At 48.7% G+C, this 25075-nt stretch overlaps 6 protein-coding genes across 15 annotated transcripts in view; 3 read left to right on the plus strand and 3 right to left on the minus strand.

Annotated features, from left to right (window-relative positions):
• The window catches only part of LOC121590616 (ecdysone 20-monooxygenase), a 29071-nt gene extending 28044 nt beyond the window's left edge, over nucleotides 1-1027 (plus strand). For all 6 annotated transcript variants that reach the window (XM_041910434.1, XM_041910432.1, XM_041910430.1 and 3 more), the window contains exons 7-8: nucleotides 36-263; nucleotides 356-1027. In XM_041910434.1, coding sequence (XP_041766368.1) covers nucleotides 36-263; nucleotides 356-463 — 336 coding nt within the window. In that variant the 3' untranslated portion in view covers nucleotides 464-1027. The remainder of the gene's footprint in view (nucleotides 1-35; nucleotides 264-355) is intronic.
• Nucleotides 944-17807, minus strand: LOC121590615 (kinesin-like protein KIF3A). The gene is made up of 5 exons (XM_041910427.1): nucleotides 17692-17807; nucleotides 17349-17564; nucleotides 3579-4738; nucleotides 3075-3492; nucleotides 944-2993 (listed from the first exon to the last, which is right to left on the minus strand). The coding sequence occupies exons 1-5, from the start codon at nucleotides 17695-17697 to the stop codon at nucleotides 2736-2738; spliced, it is 2058 nt and encodes a 685-aa protein (XP_041766361.1). The 5' UTR covers nucleotides 17698-17807; the 3' UTR covers nucleotides 944-2735.
• LOC121590618 lies at nucleotides 6180-15714 on the plus strand. Of its 2 annotated transcripts, XM_041910437.1 has the most exons (6): nucleotides 6180-6398; nucleotides 13193-13259; nucleotides 13981-14111; nucleotides 15096-15256; nucleotides 15342-15470; nucleotides 15554-15714. In XM_041910437.1, the coding sequence occupies exons 2-6, from the start codon at nucleotides 13250-13252 to the stop codon at nucleotides 15660-15662; spliced, it is 540 nt and encodes a 179-aa protein (XP_041766371.1). In that variant the 5' UTR covers nucleotides 6180-6398; nucleotides 13193-13249; the 3' UTR covers nucleotides 15663-15714. The 2 variants fall into 2 exon arrangements, with proteins under 2 accessions (XP_041766371.1, XP_041766370.1); XM_041910436.1 differs by lacking the exons at nucleotides 6180-6398; nucleotides 13193-13259 and adding an exon at nucleotides 11903-13033.
• Nucleotides 17808-17905: 98 nt separating the features above from the next.
• Nucleotides 17906-18975, plus strand: LOC121590619 (protein OPI10 homolog). Its single transcript, XM_041910438.1, has 4 exons — nucleotides 17906-18161; nucleotides 18249-18378; nucleotides 18454-18692; nucleotides 18766-18975. The coding sequence occupies exons 1-4, from the start codon at nucleotides 18123-18125 to the stop codon at nucleotides 18961-18963; spliced, it is 606 nt and encodes a 201-aa protein (XP_041766372.1). The 5' UTR covers nucleotides 17906-18122; the 3' UTR covers nucleotides 18964-18975.
• Nucleotides 18976-19125: 150 nt separating this feature from the next.
• On the minus strand, nucleotides 19126-21806 carry LOC121590617 (cysteine sulfinic acid decarboxylase). Its single transcript, XM_041910435.1, has 4 exons — nucleotides 21267-21806; nucleotides 20592-20779; nucleotides 20285-20510; nucleotides 19126-20219 (listed from the first exon to the last, which is right to left on the minus strand). The coding sequence occupies exons 1-4, from the start codon at nucleotides 21486-21488 to the stop codon at nucleotides 19290-19292; spliced, it is 1566 nt and encodes a 521-aa protein (XP_041766369.1). The 5' UTR covers nucleotides 21489-21806; the 3' UTR covers nucleotides 19126-19289.
• Nucleotides 21807-22791: 985 nt separating this feature from the next.
• Nucleotides 22792-25075, minus strand: part of LOC121588417 (semaphorin-5A) — a 114207-nt gene continuing 111923 nt past the window's right edge. For 3 of the 4 annotated variants that reach the window (XM_041906316.1, XM_041906315.1, XM_041906318.1), the window contains 4 exons: nucleotides 24713-24880; nucleotides 24468-24635; nucleotides 24144-24370; nucleotides 22792-24019 (listed from right to left, as the gene is read on the minus strand). In XM_041906316.1, coding sequence (XP_041762250.1) covers nucleotides 23756-24019; nucleotides 24144-24370; nucleotides 24468-24635; nucleotides 24713-24880 — 827 coding nt within the window. In that variant the 3' untranslated portion in view covers nucleotides 22792-23755. The remainder of the gene's footprint in view (nucleotides 24020-24143; nucleotides 24371-24467; nucleotides 24636-24712; nucleotides 24881-25075) is intronic. The other variant, XM_041906317.1, reaches the window with a different exon arrangement.

The raw sequence follows: 25075 nt of genomic DNA on the forward strand, positions 1-25075 counted from the left end.
ATTCTTGTTGCTGTCTTTACCTTCCGATGCTGCAGACACTCGTACTGTGCCATACGCGAGTTGCCTGCCAGAGCGAGGACAACTTCCAGCAGGCGGATCGCTTCCTGCCGGACCGTTGGCTCGAGCAGCGGGACGAGAACGATAACGTGGTGAACAAGCGGGCGGAACCGGGTGCATCAGTCGTACTGCCCTTTGGCATCGGGCGGCGTATGTGCCCCGGCCAGAAGGTGATCGACATCGAGCTGACGCTCCTGGTGGCAAAGGTAGGATAGGCAAAAGGGTGGCCCCTGCATTCGTTTTGAGCACTTTCTTCAAACGTACTCTTCTTCTTCTTCTTCTTCCGGTTGCTTCACAGATATTCCAAAACTTTGAAATCGAGTACCGCAGCCCGCTCGATACACAGTTCCAGTTCCTGCTAGCACCGCGCACACCGATCGAGATTCGATTCCGGGATCGGACGTAGTGGCATTCCCCTCCATCCCGGGGACACTTTTGTTCCGTTCGCAACTACCTCGTACTACACAAGTTCCCGGTACTATTAGGAAGCGGGTGATGCTGCTTAGTAGATTTGCAGAAAGCGGGACGTACCCCCGCTACGCCCGTTAAGAATCATATTGATTGGATCGCGCTGCGCGATCAGCAGAACTACCCTGAATAGAGAACTGATATATTAATATGAATTCCTAGTGTAGAGTAGTAGAGCAAACCCTAGCGCAACCGGTCAGGATCCTCGATCACACTATAAAACTGACTAACTGTAGAGACTGTGTAGCCTATTACTGTTGTAGCCTGTGAATCGCTCTAGAAGGGGGAAAGGCTATTAGAAAAGCTTCCCGAGTAGTCGACGCGAACTGCGCGAGCTTGCTTTTACGTCAGGTCGTTAGCGTACCGCCATCATGCGTTGATACCGCGAAGGGGTGGGAAGGGTTGGCTCGTTTTGTGCGACCGAAGATACACTATTTATTACGTATACAGCTCCAGATGTACAAATTTACCAGTTATTTAAGCAATATATATAAACAAAATATCTAACATCGCACTGTTTTACAGACAGAGAAAGAAAGAGTCGTTTTAGTGTGATGTCTGTGAAAAAGGGACAGTGTTGTTTCATGTCGAACGAATTAACGCTTCCGCTTTTCACTTCATTCCAAACGCGAACGAAGCGCAAACATTTATCGTTTTTCTAGTGTATTTCAATGCCATCTACAGTACAAATATGCAAACGTTTGTCCGTGTGTGAGTGTTTGTGTTGAGTATTATTGTTAGTTTTAATTGCAAATAACGCCTTAAAAAGGTTTCTTTTATCCCTTGCTAAAGTGTCGTTCCTCGCGTTAGTGCTTATGCCAAGTCATGTTTTGTTGCCTTACACTTTCTTAAAGCGGAAAAACTGTCTCATTGAGTAGTAAGTTTGAATAATGGGTGAGCGGTATTGCTTCAAAACTGAAGCAACTGTGACTAGTCTATAAAATACATATTCACGTTCCTTTTTCTCTCGTCCTCCTATCCGGCTAAAAGTGGACTGTGGGATGGTTAAGATGGGGTTGACCTTGTTCGCTACGGTTTTTGCTGGTTGAAACCATTCCTACGATCACGCAATAGACACAAATGCTCGATACAAAATAGTGTAAGTAGAAAGTTAACCTTTTGTGTGTGTAATGCCACTAAATGCAACAAAGATGCGCGTGCAAATGAAATCGTTAAGAATCGTGGATGAGTGGAAGTCGTGTGCCCGCACTACCTAAAATCGTAAACGGAAACGTACACACTGTACATAACAAAATAAAGTTTCCCATTATTTTTTTTTCGGCTAAACATTACTGGAAATATTGTCACAACCACAGCAAAATCGTGTTCTACGACTGTTGTTTTTGGTTACCGATCTCGTGATGTATCTATGAAATTAAGGGAGTGAGTTTAAATTTCTCATATTTAGTATACGCTGAAGCGATAGTATGTCTACATCCTTCCTAACTTAAAACTTTAACTGATTTTGTTTAAATATTCACCCAAAACGAGTTACGAGTTCCGGCATGAGACCTCGCAAGGATGTAAGCCCCTATCCTTGGCCCTATGTTACGTTCCTATGTCTGGTATCTGGTTCGAAATCATTCCGACATGGCGCCTGGCATGTGTAAGCATTGTCTAGTTTAAATAAAGGTTCACGCGCGCTATACATATGGTAAAGTAGACACAGCACAGTAAGTGCGCACTGGTATAGGCTACCGAAACAATAAGCGTCAACTTGCAGTCAACAAAAAATACCTTGTAATATAAAATACCTCAAATAATAACTTGCACCCACCTCCAACGGGTTTGCCCGCACGGTCCGCTGTGAGCTCTCGCTCCTGTGTTGTGGTGTGGTTTTTGGTTAGCCGGACGCACCACATACATAATCGTGCGTGACTTCGGATTTACTCATCAACAATCAATCTACCACTACTGACCATCATCGTTCATCGTTCGGAACGTAAAGCGACTAGTATCGAATTGCACGTTTCAGTGTAAAGCGAGTGTGTTGTTGGTGCCTGTTGTGCGTTTAGTGCCAAGCTTCCGTCACACCATACGGTGAGGAAGCATTTTCACGAGGCACACCGTCAGCGAAAACAGCTGCTGAAATCTTGTGTTGTATCTCGTTTAAAGTTAAGTGACGTATATGCCTCCCAAACCATCCCATGAAAGCATAGAAAAAGCCTCATTTGGAGTATATGCCCCGTTCCAAACCCAGCCAAAGCGCTCTAATAGTACTTCCTGGCCGTGGTCGGGCGGGCAATGCCGGACGTGCGCGGTCTGGCCGTCTTGGCACGGATCGGCTCTGCCACGGAGTCCGTGTTGTAGCTGAGATACACGTGCGACAGGTCGATCAGATCCGTCTCTTTGGTGTTGACCTTTGGTTCGGGGATGTTTTTGCGCATGTTGTTGCCCGTGTACGCGACGCACTTGAGCTGCCACTCGCCAATGTCCTCGTTCCAGTGCGTAAACTTCTCGATCATGCTCTGCAAGGAGGGAGAGGTTGAAAAATGAACGATTTGCTTTAGATAAGGTTCAGCACGCCATCACACACAAACACGACGCACCTGATACTCCTTCGGAATGTACGAGTTAATGACCAGCTCGCAGAGGGCCAGCTCGCGCGACAGGCTGCGTATGTTCTCGTAGATGCCCTCCTTTTCCCGCTGCTGCTCCTGCTGCTGGTCGGCCAGCTCCGACTTGATGCTCATCAGCATGGACATGACGCGCTGCAGCTTCTTCGTTTTGCCGACGCACTCCTCCTGCAGCGAGCTGTACCGCTCCTCGATGTCGATCCGCTCCGCTTCGATCTTTTGCAGGTTTTCCTTCAGCTCGCGCTCCGTCTTGGTGCGCTGCTCCAGCTCGGTAATTGAGTTTTCCAGCAGCAGCTCCTGCTCCTTCGCCTTCTCGAGCAGATTTTCGCCGCCGACCAGAATTTTGTTCTCCAGCGAGGACAGCTTGGCCCGCAGCTGATCCTGTTCCGATCTAAAAAAAAATTGCAATTGGTTAGGTTAGAATCAATTTTTTTTCGCCCATCTCAACGCTCCACACACAAACACACACGAACTCACTTTGCCTTCTTCAGCTCCTGCTGATTCTCCATCGCCTTCTTCTCCAGCAGCTCCTTCTCCGCGTCGCTCTTCTCCTTGCGCTCCCGGGCCTTCTCCTTGCGCTGCTTCTCCTTGCGCTCCAGCCGCTCGCGCTCCCGGTCCGCGTCCGGATCGCACTCCTCCTCCACCGCGTCCTCCTCATCCTCGCCCTCCCCATCACCTTCCTCTTCCTCCTCTTCGTCGCCGCTTTCGATGCCCTGCTGAAAGATGCCCTCCTCCAGCTGCCGCTTCAGCTCCTCGATTTCCTCCTGGAAGTGGCGCAGCAGCGCATCCTTCGGCTCCTCGTTGATGTGGGCCAGATTCTGGATGCTCTTCGCCCGGCACGCGTACCGCAGCGTCGAGATCGTCTCGACGTAGTTCGAGTCAGCCGGGCTGATGCTGGCGCACATGACCGTTTTGCTGTTGCCGCCGAGCGAATCCTGCAGCAGGCGCGTCAGCTTCGAGTTGCGGTACGGAATGTGCGTGCTCTTCCCGTCCACCAGCGCGCTGATCACGTTCCCGAGCACGGAAAGCGACAGGTTGATCTTGGTCGCTTCCTTCAGCCGCAGCCCGGACGACTGCGTCTTGCTCTGGCGCTCCGAGCCGGCCAGATCGACCAGCTGCAGCTTGCCCATGCGCACGTACTGCCGGCCCGCCTCGTCCGTCTCGCTCGACTCGACCGTGATGGAGAAGATCGCGTGCGAGCGGGACGACTCCGAGTTCATCTTGGTCGCGCCGACGACCCGGTTCTTGTTGCCCAGCTTCATGATGTTGTCCAGATCGTCCGCATTGTGCACCACGTACCCGCTCAGATCCTTCACGAACACGCCGATGTCGGCCCGCTCCTTCACCTCCAGGCTCTTGTTCAGCTCCTTGCCGAGCAGGTCGCGCACCTCCTCGTTGTAGATCTCCATGTAGCTGACGCGCACGAGGAACTTTTGGTTCTCCTTGCCGCGCGCGATGTGCCCGAAGATGTGCGCGAACGTGTTCGGGATGATGCCCTTGGTCTGCGGCGAGTCGGCATTGCCCGACATGGTGTACGTTTTGCCGGTGCCGGTCTGCCCGTACGCCAGGATGGTACCATTGTAGCCCTCCAGCACCTTGTCCACGATCGGGCGCGCAGTGTCCACGTACAGATCGATCTGCGGGGCAGGATGGAAAAGCGGGTTTTAGAACAAACGAAACTGGGGAAAACACATGTAGCGCACAAGCAACGCAAGCAATTTCTTCACACACGCCTGGCGTTTTGGGCGTTTGGGCTGCCAAGCTCGTAAAGCGCTTACAAATTAAATCAATTAACTTATTCGCCCAAATGTACGCGTGGGGCCAGCGCAAACGGTCGCGCGCTATCCTGACCTAAACCATAATGCCCACCTAGTTTGTGGGAGAAGACTACTGATTCCGTTCAATGAAGTGCGCTAATTAAATCAATTATCCCCTATCCCACTCCTCTTTGGCAACGTTGGCGTCGAAGTTGCGCAAACCGCCGGGGGGTTTGTCTGAGCAAAGCTGGTTGGAGCACGTTCTCGGACGCATTTGGACGTTCTCGACGACCGTTTAACCGCTGCAGACGTGCACGAGAATGATCGATCGCGATGACCCAAACCTTATATGAGGTAATCATCAAGCGACGTCGAGGGTGGGAGTGAGATAGAACAGTATGTTAGTATGCCACTGGAGCACAGAAAGGCGTGATAAGAATGAATCATTCTGGACATTTTTCACCCATTAATCCGTTCCACGTGAAACATTCCACAGGACAGTAAGCTAAAAATTTAATTTATTTACTGGTAAAAACGTGCAACTGACACCTTCAAACGCAGATCAGTGCAGTCAACTGCAGACTTGTTGCACACACGCACACATACAATAAAACACTCAACTCATCGTGGGCTCGTTACAATGCTAATGGGGCGCTATTGATATGTCGTTTGTTGAATGCCAGTGCATTTCGGAGCTCACACTGGTAATGACTCTTTTGTTGCATTCCAATCCCTTCCACCGGCAGCGGCGCCCGTCTGCTGAATGCCATCAACATTCAAATTAGCACACCGGCGGGGATGGGCAGAGTGGTAGAGTGGGTGCGAACACACAAAGACAGCGCAGCTCCGAAGATCGAGTTAGTGTTCGTAAGTGCTGGTATAGCCGTTGTTTTAACCCTTATCAGTATGGAAAATAACTAAAAATAAAATAAGGCCGATGTTTGCTAACTCCGAACATTCAGTTATTTCACTAAAAGTAATTAATTACAAAAAAAGAATTAACGACATTCACTGCACTTTAAGGGTTAATCATAACCAGCGCTCTACCCTCGCAAAGCTTTCGTGCAAGCTCAAGCACGGTCTACACACACCCGCAAGTAAGCGTTGCCTTGCTTACCGAGCTCAAACATCACCACCACCACGAACAGCCATCTCGTCGCCCGCACTGTGTGTCGCACCACCGTCCAGCATAAGCTGCGTGCTGTGCTGCGGCCCAACCACCCAACCAACACACACACACACATACTTCTCCCGCCACCCCGAAGCATAAAGGGGAATGTTGCCGTTACGGACCCAAGCTTGCACGCGGTACGGCGATGCGGAGACGGTTCAGTTTTGAGCGCGCTTTCCCCTAAACCGGACGTCTCCGTGCTGGGCAAGAGGTTCATTATCATCGTGGCGCAAGTGTCTACAACGGCGAGGGAAAATTTGAAACAATCGTGCTTGAAATCGTTACAAATTAAATCCACCAAATCGCACGTGCTTTAAAATTAAAGCAAAAATAGTGAAATTGAACGTGATTTTGTACAATATTAAACAGGTTAGAAGAGAGAGATGAGTTTGAATGGTTCATTCCGTTAAAAAAAGGCAACAATCCCAGTAAGATCTACCCCCAAAGATAATCTTACTGATTCATCATGCCCGTCCACTCGTCGTACGCGTTTGTTCCACACTGTAATCATTGGCGTAAAATAATGGCTCTATTCGTGGTGCATCGGGCGTGTGCTAGAAAATGGAATTGGGCGCGGTCCCGCCGACTGGGCTGACACATGCCATCGGAACATAATTTCCCCCCAACTGGGGTGGGGGCTGGATGGACCCGACCCCATTTTAAGTGTAGATGAGGCAGTATTATAATCCGCGGTGCGTTTTGCATTCGTTAGCCAGAAGTAATACACGTTGGCAGTTGACACAGGCAATAGATACACGGTCGGGTCTGTTGGGTCGTGTAGAAAAAGCCTAACGGTAAATAGTGCCACGATTCGTGTGCCAGCAGATCGAACTGCTTGATCGAAACTGTGGGCACGTTTTTTACTGCGCCTGTGTCGTTTAGTGCGTGGAAAAGTTTTGCGCCAGAAAGGATAGCGTGCTGGCGGAAGAGTAGTAAAAAAACGTTAGCGACGCAAGCCCTAAGCAACGTGTAGCAAAAATGTACATCCTTACTGAAGAACAAACCACCAAAAAAAGAGCTTCCAAAACAAAGCCAAGTCCTTGTCGTGACGGTGATGTTGGCATTAGAAATGGGAGTGTGTGTGATGTGATGTGATTCATGCTTCGTGACCTTTTTCTCTGTGGCGTTAACGATATAGAATATTAATTTCTGTACATCACACACGGGGTGTGTCTGAGCTGGGCTTTAGCTTTGATGAAAGCGATACGCACAATCACTGCGCGCACATAATTCTGCCCTGCGTGTATCTCTCTACGCTCTACGCTGGCGGAATGTTGACAATCCAGTTTTGCTACAGGAAGAATGTGTATTGTCCCAAAAGCCAGCTAGCGATACTAGACACGGGAACAGGTGGAGAGAAGAGGAAAAGTGGATCTATGAGACCAACATGTCATAAGCGGACCGGTCTCTTATTTGTACACTTCTTTTGGTCGGCCAACCATGCTATCGATATGGCTAGACTTTCAAATCGAACAGATTAGATTTATTTGAAAATTGTACAAAATCACCCAAAGCGTAAAACAAACGAGTAAGTGTACTTGCATTTCCCACTTGCTCGAGAATTGTCGAAGCTCTATGTTAAAAATGAAAGCACCTTCGAGAAGGTGCAATGATTCACACACATACAGTTGCCACCCAAGACCCTTCTCACAAGTGTGGTCCACACCACGTGGTCCGAGCGCAAATGCACAATCGGGCAAGAAAATCGATAGCACAGCAGCAGGAGTAAACAAACATGCAACCGAGAGCAATTGCACGACGGCGTGCACAAAGCGCAAGTGTGTCCGTAATTGACGTGTTTTATCAAGCGCGGGAAAGCATCAAGCATGACCCGGGTGGTGTCGTGCCGTCGTTCCGGACGTTTAGTGAACCGTAGCCACACTGACAAGTGGTCGCGAAGACATGAAATTCCGCCCCGTGCGGTCGAAGAACTGCATTCTGAGCTTGTCGAAAACTACTTTGCATGGACGCGTCAACGAACTCTTCTGTTGTTGCGCCCCGTTTTTTCGAACCATCTTGTTGTTTACCATCTAATGGTTGTTGCTGTTAACTGTTTCTTGTTTACTGAACGTCTTTCAAGTTAACTTGCTCCTCACAGACACGCATTACCCCCTCCGAATGCCATGCCTATGTTTATTTATCATCTATTCTGGCACGCTTTTACGCACCCTGAAGACGTGGTGCGTAGCTGGGTTTGAACTCTCCAAAGCGGTTTCCGAACGTTTTCGTTCGCCACTAGAACACCGTTAAACAAATAAAGAACCCATTAGTGGTATAGCTTTCCTTACCAAAATGTAACATTTGCCCCAAAGCGAGAACATTCATCTTCTACAACCATTTGACCTTTGCCTGCTTCAAGTAATTTGCCACTTCCCGTACAATACAATGTGCAAGTGAGGGGTAGTGCAGCTACCAAACACTTCGTGTCGAGTTCGTGCACGACTTTTCCAGACGCGGGTCATAGTCAGTGTATGACGTCGTCGGTACCTTCTCCGCGGTTGGAGCGTACCGTGACCCAATTGTGTTGCCGCTTCAGTGACACGCAACGCAAAGGAACCATTCTAAACGTTGGCCCACTCACCGCACCCTTTCGTGTGGTACGTTCTTTCGACCCCCGGCCAGAGAAACACCTGTGCAGACCGGAGGGTACACACCAAGCCGATACACAGGTGAACGTACGCTCTTGGTGGTGGTGGTGATGGTTGTCCTGGACGAGGTTTGTACCGCCGATTACGTGATTGTGGCCTGCGTGAAGGAAACCGAAGGAATCTAATGCTACCTTCAACACCTTCAAAGAGTGTCTTCGAAGGCAACAGGTACAGAAAAAACCGGTCCACAGCGACGGCATTGGTTGACTGTCGTGGCAAATTGAACAGTTCGCAGGATAGCAATCAATTACATTAATTTTACATCCCGCGTCACGATCGGATAAGTACACAGCAATTAGGCGCAATGTCCACACTTTCCGTACGCGAATGATCTTTGAGTGGGATCTTGGAGAAATCGCTCACTTAATGAATTGATCCTGTTTATCGTCCCGACACCACGTGATCGATAGTAGTGGCATGCATCATGCCGTCCAGATATGGGCAAGCCACGAAGCATGTGATAGTGGACTTCCGCTCAATGGCTTGCTGGCTTTGCGGTTGTCACGAGTGAAAGTTTATTTGTCTGTGGCTTCCGCACTGGGACGCTTGCAGCCAGCTCGTTTGTATCGAGACAAATCATAATGCTATGAGCAACTGGTACCGGACATGGTAAACACGATATCGTTTAACTGAACGGTGGAAAATTCCGCTTCAATCCAGCGATTACCGGAGTGGATTCGGATTCCGACCGATTGCGAAGCGCAAAGAGGACATGATAACGTACGCCACATAACGTCAGCCAAACATCATAACGTTCTCGAAGGTGCTAAACCGGTGGCTGGAGCAAAACCAATACCGATCTCTGAAATGTGTCCTCCGTAGAAGGCTGTCTCGCTTGGTCCATTTTTCACAATTCCTAGCCAAAAGCAGTACGATTTCCGATCGTAGAGTGTGATGGGCATCTTAAACAACGGCTACATAACAATGCAGGGATAGGTGTGCTTTGTCCATCCCGTGGCACACCATGTAACAACACTGCACCGCACAGGAAAAAACAAAATGCGCGGGAAAGTTTTCCCAACCTTTCTCAATGCTCGCGGGCGTACGTTGTCGGCTGCCACATGGTCTTTTCCTCCGCTCATCGAAACGCTGGACACGTATAAAAGGCGAAACGTTTAAAAAACACACCCACCCACCCACACCTATCACTCTTATCTGTGTGTGTGTGTGGTGCAGGAACACCCGACCCCAACAACAGTTACAATTACTTCAGCAGGCGCCCTTTCCTCTGGGGGGATGCACGATTTAAAGCACCCGCGCAAACGAAAACGTGGCTCTTTAAATCCGTGACTCTTTCTTCGGAGGTCCAACGGGCGTATAAAGGGGAAGCCCCAACGTGGGCACCCATTTCACGAGAGTAAACAACTCTTGCTCTCTCAATTTGCTTCTTTCTTTTGCAACCGTGTCTCTCTCTCTCTTACTGGCGTAACGATCACAAACCACCCCAAAAGCTGGTTTGGCGGGTTTTTCTACAGGGCCCTTTCTTCCAGGCGAGCGTACCGCAAAATTATGCTGCCCAGTGTGTGACTTTCATTCCCATTTTATGCTCGGGTGTCCAGCGCCTGTGTGTTACAGTTCATTCCTTCCTTCTCGCTTGTGTATTCCGCACCGAAACGCACACAAACACGAAACTGTAATGGTTGTAGCGCGTGGAAAACGTACTGCTGTGGTCGTGCTGTGGCGCTCCCGATCCCGGGGTGGTGCTGGTAGCGCGGAAAAGCAGCGAGCAGTATTTATTTTGATACGTATTTTGTTTTGGTTCGTCGTTTCGCGTCCAATGGCGGGGGTTTTTTGGCGTAGCGCTGCTAACACGCAACCACAACACATCGACCGCCGTCGACCGGGGCGCGCGCGGGATTCAGCATGACTCAGATCTAGATTGAGTGGCGGGATGGGGCACGTAACGCGGAGCCGACTGAAATGTTCTAGCATCGAGGAACGAGAATTAAATTAAAATCCATACACAGTAGCTAAATTATTTACAACCATACCGTGGTGGTGTGTTTGTGAATATTAGAAGGAAGTATATATCTAATGATTTTTAGCTTTCCACGTGAAGCTCCCATCACACACACCAGCTGGAGGCGTATATTGTGCACTCACATTGTTGTGTTCCACTGCACGAGAGTACCATATTCCCATACGCCGCATTACATCCATTATTCGATTGTGCTGTCGTGCTGCTGGCGGGGGTTTTTTTTTCCTGTCAGCATCACCCCAACGAAGCTTTGAAATGTGTTGCTGCCGTGTCTATCAACTTCAAAGCCCTTCCAATCGAACCCTGTGGTGTGTTGTTTCGGGGTGGATTCGTGGGAGCTTTCACTTCCCACTTCCAAAAGGGAGAATGAGATGCGATGGTCACCTTCCCTTTGGCAAAGGGGCGAGCAACAAGGGGCAACCGGCAAATATGTGCGTAAAATAACGCACAAGCCTGTTGTGTGGTAAGCACCCAATGCATCTCAGAGAAAGATTTGTTTGATCGCCTACAGAGCAAGGGGGGGAGGGGGGAGAGTTTTCTATTGCGTTGCGCGGGTTGCATAAGGCGATCTGTGAACCTGTCCGTGGTGCGCGTGTGCATCGCGCGGCAGACGCATAATGCGCTTGGGATAAAATTTGTTTTTTTTTTTTTATGCGCTTCTAAATCACACTCCATCCTTTCCCTCTCAGGGAAGGTGGCAAACATTTGCATGCAATGCCTCCAATCACGACCGAACGAACGATTGCGCGGTGACGATCGCTGTGAGAGTGATCATTAGCGGAGTTGATCATTACTACCGGAATGTGCGCAGTGTGTGTGTGTGTTTTTTTTTTTTTTTGTATTAGATTCAATTTTATTTCAACAACTTTCTCTTGTCCACTGTTCCTGATCGTTCCCCGAGTCATCATTACCAATCCATGCATAAAAGACAGGGGGAAATGGAAACATTAATCAATACAAAAAAAAAGTCCAGCAAAACAACAAAAACCATTACTTCCCGCAATGGGCGCGGGGAGAGGGAGGTAATAGTGATGGAATTTCGCGTCACAAAAAGTGGGAAGAAAATTGTCCCCCCTTTGCACGGCGGTGCTGCTGGTTGGATGAGGAAAGGTGTGCGCATATCTGCCAACTTCCGCTGCGGGTATGACGATAACCAAACGTTCACACCACTCGGCGTTTGTGTGCTGAACATCTTGTCCCATTACAGCAGAGCCCGATGCAATATTGCATTCGAAACGATTCACGATGCAACGCTAACCAGTTCCACTTTCCGCTGCCATTCCTTCCGAGAGAAAAATGGTGAGAAAAATGAAACCTCGTGTCGCCGCTGCTATCGACTTCAATCGTGCGGAAATCGTTCAGCCAGTGCGCGGTTTTGCCTAAGAAAGGGCACCGGAACCAGAGCTACGCTTTGACAGCGAACCACGACTCGACGAATGGTACTAACCTATTGGGGGGGAAGAAACAAAAAAAGGCATCATAACCATTCGACAAACAGCACGCTTTCCTAGCAGCTAGCAAGAGAGAGAGAGAGAGAGGGAGCACATTGTGCCCAATGCTTGCCCCGTGCCTGTGTGTCATAAGAGGTACAAATTACAGCTCTTGCTTGTGCGGTGTGGAAACATGCAGCATACATGCTAACCATGCCCGCGATATCGGGTAGGATCGGATGAAGAGAAAGTTACAGATTCAAACCAAACGGGCACACCATTTAAATTATAGACCGTTTGCGCTAACAGTTCCCTAAAATCCCCCCCGGAACGGATGAGGTTTGGCTGTGCTAGAAGCTATAGTAGGTAGTAGCAGGCAGTGGGCACTTTACACATGAGTAAACCCATTCAAAATGGGATTAAAAAAATGAAACCCATCATAACACTGCCGCTCTGCTCGCTACTCGCTGCTGGTCATGCTGGTTAGAAATCGAAGATTATTGAGCACTGCTGTGCATCGTGCACCACACCACTACACGCATCGGAAGTAGCGTGGCGTTGTATAACAACACGATCGTCACCTTCGCATCAATATTCATCTCTGTGATGGGGTCGGTCCCTGGTGCAACTGGTCCCGGTGATTGAATCCCGGCCCTCGAAGTCAGTCGCTTGCAGGTGGTGTTCATAGACACAGGCAGCTAGGCTAGGGTGTATTGCAAGCGCTTTGCAGCAGAGAACGCGTGCCAGGGGGTCTGTCATCCATTACACGTGGGTTAGCTGTTTGCACCGCAGTCGGAAGAACCACACCCAAACGCAAACCCTTCACGCCAACCATGGGCAATTCGAAGATTTCACGCGATCCAAAGAAGGAGGAAAGCAGCCCAACGGTGGAGGAAGAGGGTGTGGTGCCGGCGGAACCATTGCCGGCACAGAAACCGTCCCAAAACGGTAGGCTTCCTCTAGAGTGTCGTTGTGCGGGGTGTGGCGATAAGATTGATGTTAATTATCTGCGATTTTCGGGGAGGGACAATAAGCAGGTTCATTAGAAGGAGTCTTTTACGTGTGCGATTTCTGAACGCTGATTCTAACAAATGTTAATACTTGCAGTGGTGTATTGCGGATTCAAAGAGGGACATTGTGTAGAGATTTGCTAACTGTTATATCATGAACATAGGTAGAGTATAAACAAATACGACGGCGTTGTTTGCTGCAAAACCGAATCCTAATCCACCGTAGCACCGATTAGTGTTGTTGTTTTTTCTTAATCCACCAATAGCGCAATGCTCCAAATAAGTGGCCACCAACATAATTAATCCAATTTAACAGCCTGTCCACCATTATTAAACCCGTTTTGAATACAGAGTTAAAGTTGTGTTGTGTTGCGTCTCGTCGGTTTGGTTATTTACGCAAGTTTGTCACCCCACGCGTGCATTCCGTTATGGCAGCAATTCCAGCGCGACCAACCAGACAAGACAAAGCCAGTAGGCAGGCAATTATTCAATTACCACCAATCTCCTACGCAATCTCAACCCTTCCGGCGCAACCGTGTTTCCTGTCGCGTCCAAGTTGACGATCGATTGTAAAACACTTAACGAAAAAGCGGAACAAAATGTTACACTGACTAAACCTTCGCTACCCTTCTTCCCGGTAGTGAGCATAAACAATAACAAAACGGTATTAATGTTCACGACAAGTGTTTGTATGGGCGCGAGCACGCGCTGTGTGGTTAACAACGCATTTGCAACGTCTAAGCTTCGTACGCGCGCGTACGCAGGGCACGATCGCATGTTTTTTAGCGCAATGCTGTTTCACGCCACGATCAACCGTGTTAAGGAGCTTCGAACAACCAACTAATTACCCTTTTCTTATCATGCATTTCACCCCTCGCCTCACAGAAATCTCGCGTATTACGATGGCAAACGCAGAGTCCGGCGCTGATCAGGCCGATCGTGGCATGCGAAAGGAGTACTTCAACAGCAGCGGAGCGGGCAAGTTTTTGCCGCCGGTGCTGAAACTGCTCGAGCTGGTAAGACCATCACCCCCGTTTCCTTTTCAGCTATTTGTTCAAATTAAAACGATTCTAAAATGATGCTCATGCTTAACTGGTTCGGTCAAAAGGTCGGAGAAGGTGGCAGTGTTGTCATGCGACGCAAACCATAGGATGATGTCAGTTTGAGCGGCACAGTGGTCGCTATCGGCAACTGTTCGAGGCAGATCTGGAACGTATCTGGCATGTTCTCCTCAGATCTGTTCCCTTTTGCATAAACGAATTTTAGTAGAAAATATGTTTGTGAGTTCTAACCGTACTGAAGGAACCCATTCCTCGCACGTTATGCAACTACGGCAAACCGCGCGGTGCATTCAGTCGTTGAAGCAGTACATCGTAATAGTGGCAGCAAGTAGCACCGCTGCCACCACATCGCAATTAAATTACACAAACATCCCACCACACTCCATACTCCCACCACTGCACCGGACGCGTACAGATGAAAGATATCGATTGTCTTGCAAGAGTCAAACACAATCGACGCAATAACGCGACCGAGATGGCAAAAAAACACAGCACAAGACTCCACACACATCTGTGCTGCAACTGCTTTTTTTCTCACGGGCGCCCTTTTTGCTGCCGAGGGCTGTTCTGTACGGGTGTGATTGTCATCACTCATGCCATGAGTCATGAGTCAACGACGGTAAACTCTGTCGCTGGTGGCGGACTGGCGGAAGCACCCACAACGACCCGCATTCCGTCGCTGCGACTGTACCCGATGGAGGTGCGAGATTGTACGTCGGTAATTAGTGTCGTTCTAGAGCGGATATTCCTTCTAACTTCGCCTCAGTTCCCTTGTTGTTCTTTGCATCATCGTAAACCACTTGCCGAGGGTTCTTGCTGCGACGGCCACCCCTCTCTTCCCTTTGCTGCCATAAAAATTGTTTGCAAATTGGCCTGCTCGGCGTGCCAACAACAGCCACTCACGTTACATCGTCATCGTTTGCTCTCTGTAATTTGCAGGCTGTCGCAATCGTTTGCATCGGACTGATCGATGATCCGGCCCACCATTCGCGGCTGCGCGTGTTCATCTCATCGCGCACCGTTGCGCTGGCCTACGGGACGTTCGTCTTGTTTCTGGCATTTTCCGTGGTTTATCTGTTCGGAAAGGTCATTCGAGACAAGTATGTGTACAAGTTTGGCCGACGCTGCATGCGTATCGGGTGACCGACCACCAAACATTGATCCATTTTTCCATCCGCTCTGTAGCTTTCCGTGGAAACTTAGCTCGCTGCTGAACTTGACCGGTTTCATCTTATACCTGGCGACCGCCGCCTGCATCTTGAACGACTGGTCCGAGACGAAAAACCGCAACTACTGGCCGCCTAACACACAAAGGTAAGCGGTGCGCGGCATTGTTTTCTGCACTTCAACAGTAATGATGGTAAAACAAAATGTTTTTACTTCGATTTTCTTTGCAGAATGGATTTCCTGTGCGGTGCTGGCTCGGTTGCAGTGGTCGGCGCATTGTTCTATCTGATCGATCTAATTGTCACCGTGCGCCTAGGCATGAAGGGTGAAATCGAATGAACACATCGCCATCCCCGATGGGGGCACTTTTCTAACACTACGTTAACGTTAGGATAACAACACACTTTGTCATAATATTCTTCCATCCATTAGATGTTAAGCTTAATACGTTATCTATGTTATTATCTCTTTCGAAACAACCTGTAAATATCGAGACACATGAGCTATGCAAGCCAAACTATCATTTATCCAGGTTTTCCAGTTGTGATTAGGTGCTGGAAAAATCTCACCCCGACCAATTACCTCGGCCCAGTGACGAGACCGTCCAAAAGAATCGTGAACACGTTTTTTATCCGTCCAAACTATAGCCTTAATGGAGCATTTTTAATCACGTTGAAAAGTTCAAATTTTCACCACTACCAATCATTGCGCTATTTAAGCATTTTTGAGGGCATTTTGAACACATTGGTTCATAACTTTAAATGCAAATGCATTTCGTCCAATTAATTCGCAACCTCAGCAATAAGCTCTTCTTCACATTCTCTTTAAATCGATTTTATAATGCGTCAGTACAACATTTTTCTCTAGATGAGTGAAGAACTAATCTACCAAATATTAGAACGTAAGAAGCTGCAACGAACTACCGGAAAAGCCGTGAATATTGTATGACACGGTTTTCTACCATCATTATTTATGTTAAGCTTCTACCACCGTTAATGCATATGCATTTTTGTTTTATCTCTAATTGTTAAGCGCACATATTTTGTCAATATTGTCCTTTCGATCGATGGTAACATCATTAGATTGCAAAGCAGAATGTTGTGCAGGATAGGCAGCGAGTGTTTTGTTCTCTTCAAAAGCCATACGTTAATTTACTTCGTTAAGCATAAAAACAAGGAAGATGGACGTTTGTGTCCTCTTGTACAAAATAAGTTTTCTACATTTAAGCAAATTCGCATTTCAAGATGAAACACGGAACATTGCACTCTTTTGAGGAATACATTCAAATTTCTAATAAATACAAGTTTTTGTCTCAATTCATAAAAAAAGGTAGCGTTTGATATGGGCATATTGGGAAAGAAAATATTCAACAGTGTAATAGTTAGATAAAGCTTGTATTATCTCATGCAACAGAAAGAAACCTGATAAAAATAAAAACAAAATGTCTACAAAACTATCGAGGTCAGCAGTATCATATTGTTTTTCAATGTTTGTTCTATCGAATTAAAGCAAAACAAACGGACGTTCTTCGATATGTGCTTGATAATTGAACATTTTATCATTAGCAGAATTGTCCACACCAATTAAAAATATTCTTTACCTTCAAACAACTCTGTTCTATTTGAAAATAATAACAGGTGGTCCAATTGCAAACTGCCCGTTTGCTTTTGGCCTTGAACCAGCGTTTTGCCTTGTTTCGTGTCGTTCGAAGATGCCATCTGGGTCATCAGCTGAACGTACATCGAAGCCTTACGGTGTAAAGCAATGGGCAATGGGGTAAAACACAACTAAAAGCAATTAACAATGGTGCAAACAGAGCTTTCCAGCCTGTACCCATCGGTCCACGCTGGTCATTACACGCGAAAGAGAAAGGAAACGCACGGTGGTTCGGCGCTCGAGGAGGCATGGTGGCCGGCCCACTCGCGCGGAGCCACTCAACCCATCATATATAATTGCAAACCGCGGTGGGCCAGCTAGCCAGTGGTGGGGCGGAATATTGTAAGCCCCACATTGAATAACACGCACCTGTGTCGATTCCTCGCCGAAAACGTTATCAAAGTAGTACACCTTGGGCGGTTCGCTGGAGTTTGCGTTCGGCTTAACGACCGTGATGCTGCGGTTGGATTTGTCCACCTTGATTACATTTTGGCTGCCAACGTCGAGCTCGCTTTTGTCCATCGGCCGGACCCGCACGACCACACGAACGTTTTCAATTTCACCTTCATTTTTGATCGCTTCCTCCTACGGATGATACACAGAGAAAGGGGGGAGGCGCCCCGACGGGCATATGTAGTATCAGTGCAAACACACGCACACGCAATTCGATGTCTAGAGCGGTGATGTCATTGCTCCGAAATTAACTACAAACCGGCATGTTGTATGAATCCTTCGATTTCCTCGGCCGAGAACTGCTTCACACTAGCACAGCGCACCGTTTTAAAGCCAGCAAACCGTACAATTCACTTCATTTGGTAGCACTATTTCGGCAGCGGTGCTGGAAATTCGATTTTTCTATTTTGACAACAAAACATTGGCCTTTCTCGTTTGTTTGACAGGCTCCGTTGCCAACGGGTGGTGCGCACGCTCACGGACAGAGGGCGCTTCGGCTGTCATAACAAAAGCCGATTTCGGAGTTTGACAGCCGGGAAATAGGACAAAAAAAGAACGAAAATGATAACACCAATTCTTCGGTATTAGGCGGCTTCTGTGTAAATTGGCGTGCAAATTGTAATCTGTACTGAAAAAAGAATATCAAGCGTGTCTCCTCAATAGTGTAAGCATAGGTTTTTGTAAGCAACAATGTTAAACGCTCTCGGTGTGATTGTATCCGGTCGATTGGTAAGTTCGAGAACATGCAGTTGGGGCACTTTGCGTGGCATGGTACAGGGTACAGGGACACTGACCGGCATCCGTTATGCTTTGTAGGTTCAAACCGATTTCCAGCAGATAAGCGATTCCCACTTTCTAATTACCATCCCGGATGCGGACAACGTGAACCATGTGGTTGTGTTTCTCACCGGGACCACCCCGTTTCCGGACGGTATGGCTGGAGGAGGTATGTTTTCTTCTTACCCGTTAGCTTGGCCTTGACACCGAAAATACAACCATCCAACCTTTCCTTTTGCTGCAGTCTATTTCAGCTGGCCGGATCCGAACGCACCGCCCAACTGGCAGCTGCTCGGCTACATTTCCAACACGAAACCGTCGGCTATCTTTAAAATATCGCAGCTCAAGAAGCTGGACGAAATAGCAGGCCAGTCCACGATGATGAACAACGTTTTCGGCAGCAATCTGCCAATCTCACATATCGCCCAGATAGGTGTGTCGATCGAGCCGGAAAGCTCGCTCGTGCAGCAAACGCCATCGACGGTAAGTATGGCACAAGCAATCCAGGTTTGGACAGTGTGTATTAACGATCGCCTTTCCATTACCGCCCGCACAGACAACGTCCAGCACGTACTACCAGTTCGGCCAGAAGATAGTGGAGAACTTTTTCAACTTTGTTAGCAGCTTCTCGATAACGCAAAGCCAAATGACGCCGGCACCGAACGAAACGTTCGTGCCACTGTCGACGGTGCAAACGTGGTACACCAACTTCGAGCGGCGGTTGCAACAAAATCCAAACTTTTGGAAAAACTAAAAAACGCTCGTGATCCGCGATACGGGTTAGTGCGACATGTTCGGAATGGCCTTACGGGGTGGGTTGTTTTTTTCTTCGCGTCCCGGTTCCGATACGCGTTGCATTGGACGGCGCAACCAAACCGCATCCTTCACTAAAAAAGCACTGGTTTTAATCATCCTCTAGCCTTAAATGCCTACTTCGTTCTAGCATCTTTATTTCTTTTGTAAACATTCATCAAACGCGCCATTAAATGCGATAGATTTTGTGTTAATTTTCAGTAATTTCCGCGCAGTGTTACACCTTTAGCTTGGCTCTTCTTTTAGCAGCACCTTGAGAAACTTTCCCTACCGCGGCAACTCCTCGCCGACGCGCTCGATCTCGTCTATGACGTACCGCATCGTTTCGGGCGTTGGGCGCGGATGACACGTCACGACCATCCGGAAGAAGTTCCCAATGCCTCTGTGTAGCAGCGGCACGTAACCAACCAGCACGGTGCCACGCTTTACCATCTGCTCCTTAATGTCCGCCGTCACGCTGTACAGCCGTTGCCACCAGTCGGGCGTCTCCTGGTCCGTTCTCATCCACGTCGGCACGTACCAGAAGCTGATGTTGGTGTACTGGTACTCTTCCAGCACCAGCCGGAAACCGGTCCTGCTGCGCAGCTGCTCGTGCAGCGATTCCGCACACGCGAACGCATTGTCCACCAGCGACTCCAGCCCGGCCGAACCGCGCGCTTTGTACATGAGCCAAAACTTGAACGCATCCACCTTCCGGCCGCACTGCACGCTCTTGTCGCCCGTGTCGTACGAGATGTCGTAGAATTTGTCCTGCTGGAAGAGATAGTCCGCCTTAGCGGCATTGCACTCGTGCAGCAGACCCCGCTCCTTGATGAGAAAGATCGAACACTGCAACGGTGCGCCGAGCGTTTTGTGCGGGTTCCAGGCGAGCGACTGGGCACGGTTGGCACCGGCCAGCAGGTGTTTGTGTCGGTGGGAAAGCACTGCCGTCCCGCCGAGACACGCGTCTATGTGCAGCCAGACATCGTACCGTTGGCAAACGTCCGCGATACGATTGAAGTCGTCGAACGCACCGAGCACGGTTGTACCGGCGGTGGCGTTGACGAAGAACGGCTTCCGGCCGGACTCGAGCACCGATTGGATCGCTTGTTCGAGCTGCTCCGGGATCATGCAACCGCGCCGGTCACTTTTCACCTTTACGAGATTGTTCAATCCGATCCCGAGCCAATGTACCGCCTTCGTAATGCTGTAATGGGCCTGTGAGAGCGAGCGAGACTTGAGTGTAATTGCTTGAAAAGGATTCAGTAGAAGGGAAGACTTACATCTTCAGAGGTAAACACCACCAACGGTTCGGGCAGGTTCGCCACCCCAATGCGCTTCACATCCGGAACCGTGCGATATCGGGCCGCCACCATGGCGTACATGTTGGACATGGAACCGCCGGGACAGAGGATCCCATCACCCTCACCAAACTCGAACAGACGCAAGCATTTGTCGATCACTGCGTCCTCGATCAGGGTGAACGTTGGTCCAACCTCGAATGTGTATCTATACGAAAAGGAAGAACCGATCAAGGTCAATCCGTGTGTCGTGTGTCTTCCCTTGGTCCGCCCTTCTCCGTTCACTTACTGACTCGTGTTCAGTGCCTCCGTCAGCCAGCTCCCGGTCAGCCCGTACGGGTCGACCCCGGCAAACAGTTGATTGTGGAAGTGATTGTGACCGGTGCGCACGGAATAGTGCAACACTTGGCGTATGATCCGTTCGACCGTTGCCGCACTGCTCGGTGTCTGTTCATCCATTGGGAAGTGAATCAGTTGCTGGAAATGGGAAAAAAGATAGCTAGAGCATCAGTGCATCGCGTCAATGTCCAGTTGAAAAGCCGGTTTCACCCCTCCCATTATCATCGGGCCTTATATCTTCCCGAATAATGTAATCATTATCAATCACATGTCATCGTAATGGCTTTCGAGCGCAGCAGATAGAACGCGCCGTTGTCTAACCGAAAACGGCGCGGTCAACAGCCGCATTATCTGCGCTAGCCCCAACTCAAATTGATCCCCAAACAACCACGCGGCTGTGGAAGTTATCTTATGGGGTCGCGACGAGTTTCGGGTGACAATGACCGCCAGTGGCGGCTTCCAAGATCAAGGTAAAGGCCGCACCAGTGAGATCACCGCTTGCGCGAGTACGAATTACAACAACGATCTGCGCAAGTGCGCAACACGCAACACACACGCAAAGCTCTTCCCATTATCTCCTCTCCCACGAGACGAGGGGAGATGTTTATCACGATCATCTTCCTACCTTCAGATCCTCGGGATATACGAACGAAACCACCGGCTTCTGGTGCGTGCTCGGACCAAGGTAGCCCTCGTCCGCCAGCACCCGAAACACTCGCTCCAGTATGGTCCACTCATCACACTCGCCAGTGGCGTTTGGCGGCTTCGATGTTCCGTTGATGATCGGATGATCGGTGCTGATCGGTGGCTGATCCGGCAGACTATTCCGGTTGGGTGTAGTGGCCATCTTGAATGTGGTATCGCAAAAATCGGTCGCCTTGGAATCGCTTCTCTCGCTCTCTGTACGACACGTACGACACACTGTGTACTGTGCACTGCGTTGCGTCCGGTATCTCGACACCGTCTGAGGCCCGATCTGTCACGATTTCTCGTTTTCACCGTGCTACTTATCGGTGCCTGCGCAGAGAGAGGCGGCGTGTCGGGTGGGAATGGGAAGAAGCGCACGGCATAAACGGGACTGCGATGGGGCGATGCGGGCAGCGTGCTGTCGCGTGGCCTGGGACGCTTCGCAGCGACGCGCAAGCACGGCTAATCAGCTGAAAAGGGACGCTCTCCATTGCTCATGCTCGCGGAGTGCGTTTGGCATTTGGCGGAGCGTAATGTAATTTATTTTATTTCTTCTTTTTTTTCGCGCGACGTTATTACGCGGATGAACTAGCTCGCTCGCATTGACGAGGAGTGAGGCGTTGTTATGGCTGCGCAAACGCAGCGTCGCAGCGTAAGCAAAGGGTTGATCTGTAGTAGGGTGGGTAATGTTTGTTTTGTTTGAAGGGGGGATATGCACCCGTCGGCGGGAGAATAGAACTGCATTTAATTCCGATGCGAAAGTACGCAACGTGTAATCGGTGGCCGATAGTGGAAGGGTAAATATTGATCTTGTGACTTAGGAATTTTTTAAACTAAAAGCTTGCCACCCTGACCGCTTGGGAAAGTGTATGCCGACTTGCTGCGTCCTTCGTAAGCGGCGGCTGGTAATTAGTGTTTATGTTGATGTGATTTTAGTTTACAAGCATGCGAGAAAAGCAGGAAATTTTTGTTTTATAATGTAATTCATTGGCAATACAGAGATGCCTTCAATCGAGACAATGAACAATACCATGGACAAATCAAGACTTACAAGACTGAGGACATTTAGCATTTAGAAAAAAGAGAATGAAATTATTATGCACATTGGTACGATGGTTGATTAGAACAAAACATTAGTCAATTTAAAACATTTAAAAATAACTGAATTTGGATTCAAACGTTTGGATAACTATTTTTATTTGTAACAGGCTTTTGCTTAAACTGACGATGGCAGCCGTTCAGAAGAATATCTCCCTTCCATCACGGTTTACGTTGCTATGGCGACGCCGATCGACCATCTTTTCCACACACCCCTTGAATCAAAGTGCATCGCCCGATAACCCTTCCATGTACAAGACACATTCTGTAGGGCTGTAGAAGAGCTGGTTTTAGGAAAATGTTTCTCAAATAATAATAATTTTAAAAAATCATAAATTAAAACTCAACAAAAAAAAATACAAGCATTAACCTGTTCGCATTTTACATTTTATTCAGACGGATTTTTTTTAATTTGCCTGCAACAATGGCCTCTACACAATATGTATACTTAGCACTTAGCACTAGTTAAGTCAACGCGCGAAGAAACCGAACACATCGTTAGTGGAAGCTTTCTCAACAAACTATTAACTGCGAACTTAACAAAGTCGAAAGCCACGCGCTCCTAACACGTGGTTGTTTTTGTTGCTACCTTACTGTCCTAAACTGTCTTTTGATGCCGTGTCTTTGCTCAAGTCTTTTTGATTGATTCCCTTTTTGGCCTACAACTATAGCGCGGTTGTTTTTTTTTGTGTTTTTGTTTTTGTTTTTTTTTGCTAATAGGTTACAAAATAATGCTAAACTTTAAAATCATTCTACAATGCTAGGTTTGCTCAATATGAGCTACTCTTGTGCACTGTACATGAGCAGAACCGTACGCAACATGCCTTTTTCGCGCGCGGTATGATTGTCATGGGCCGAAGCAGTGCTCTCTCTCTCTCTCTCTGTCCCCTTACGCAATGTTTCTTAAAATGGCTTAAAACAACAGCTACTAAATGCTAAGTCTTTCGTGTTTTCTGTCTCCCTTCTTTCCCCACTATACACTATAACGATGTTAAGACGCGCGGAAGCGGGGGACAAGGATAAGGTGTTTTATGCGGGAAGGGCTGCTTGCGCTTAGAACTAATTGTTTTGTTACGTTCGTGTGTACGAGACATCGCGTCATCCTATATAAAAAAAAACTAATGGCACACATCGGCATTGCAGCACATTGCTTTAACCCGCGCCCGGAAAAGGCGGCAGTTACACCCCAACACAAACACGCGTACCACCACCACGCAACTGTGGTTTCTGTTGTTTCTATTAGCAAATTCCGCTTCTAATACTTTTCCCCTAGTAGGCCAGCGGTTCGGGCCTTAAAACGTCGACTCGCACGAACCGGCGCCGCTTCCGTCAGTACTTGTCCTCGTCCATCTCGAGCTGGCGGGCGTGCCGGATATTGTTCGGACCGTGCGAGTTGCGCTTGATCGTGGCGGTGTCGGTTTCGTTGAACGATTTCGACAGTATCTTCGGCGTGTTGTTTCCCAGTGGGCCACCGTTCACGTTGATCGACTTCACCAGCGTGCCGGTGCCGTTGGAAAGCTTCGAGCCGCTCGCATCGTTCCGCGAACCCTTGAAGGACGACTGGCGCTTCGGTTTGTGGCCACCGTCAGTGTACTGGAGGGAAGAAGAAAAAGTTAAATTAGGATTCTTTCTTCATGATGTATGTCTGCTAGCGAGTGTTACGTGGCGAGTGTTAAGTGTAAAAAGGAATACAAAAGGAACCGGGGCTCTCTATTACCATTAGATCCATACTAACATCCTTGGTCGGTAGCGACGAGTACTGGTTGGGGTAGGAACCGTAGCACGGCGAACCCTGTATCGCTTTCAGGCCCTTCTTCTTCTTGTTCATGAACATAATCGTGCCGGCAATGCTGACGCCGCAGCACACCAGCATCGTCACCAGGACAGCGATCACGATGGCCGAGATGGACGACACGTACACGGCGGCCGGTGGCAGTGGAACATCTGGGTTTTTGGAGAGAGAGAGAGAGAGAAATAAGGAAAAGCAAAGTCAATTTAAATGCTTGCACTGGCAACCTGTCATAGCGGCCGCATTGCTTACCATTCGCTTGTTCGATGTTACACTTGCGCAGTTCACGATCACTGCCCTGGCACGTCAGCTCACCGGTCGCGGAGACGGCGTGCGGCTGCAGACAGGCGCGGGTACGTATCCGCTCATTGTCCCCATTGCACGGTGACCATTCGCTCCATTCGCCCCATCCGAGGAATGCTGCAAATGTGTAAAAAGGATAGGGATCAGACACCTCAATCATGCTCATGAAGGCTTCTCCTTTGCTTGCTACTTACAGTCACAGCTCGGCATGTCGCAGCTCTCGTACTGCACGCTTTTACCCTCGCAATCGTTTTCGGGCGTCACACTGCCGGACATCGACAGACACTGGCGGGACCGGGTGCGGGTGCCAGTGCCGCAGCTAACCGAGCACGGTGACCAATCCGTCCAGCATCCCCATTCACCTGCAATTGAGCGGAATAAGGAATCGTTAGTTTAAGGGTCTGCTTTGAAGTTCTTTTTTGAACGAACGAAAATGAATCAGATCTCTGCTCGCGAAGCAAGAACTGAACGAGAGCGACTAAAAGATCGTTCAAAAAAGCATAGAGGTGTCTTTCCTGTTGTGTTTCACGTTTACTATTGTAATCTATGAGTGATCT

The sequence above is a fragment of the Anopheles merus genome, chromosome 2R (genome assembly GCF_017562075.2).
Source record: "Anopheles merus strain MAF chromosome 2R, AmerM5.1, whole genome shotgun sequence".
NCBI classification, from domain to species: Eukaryota; Metazoa; Arthropoda; class Insecta; order Diptera; family Culicidae; genus Anopheles; species Anopheles merus.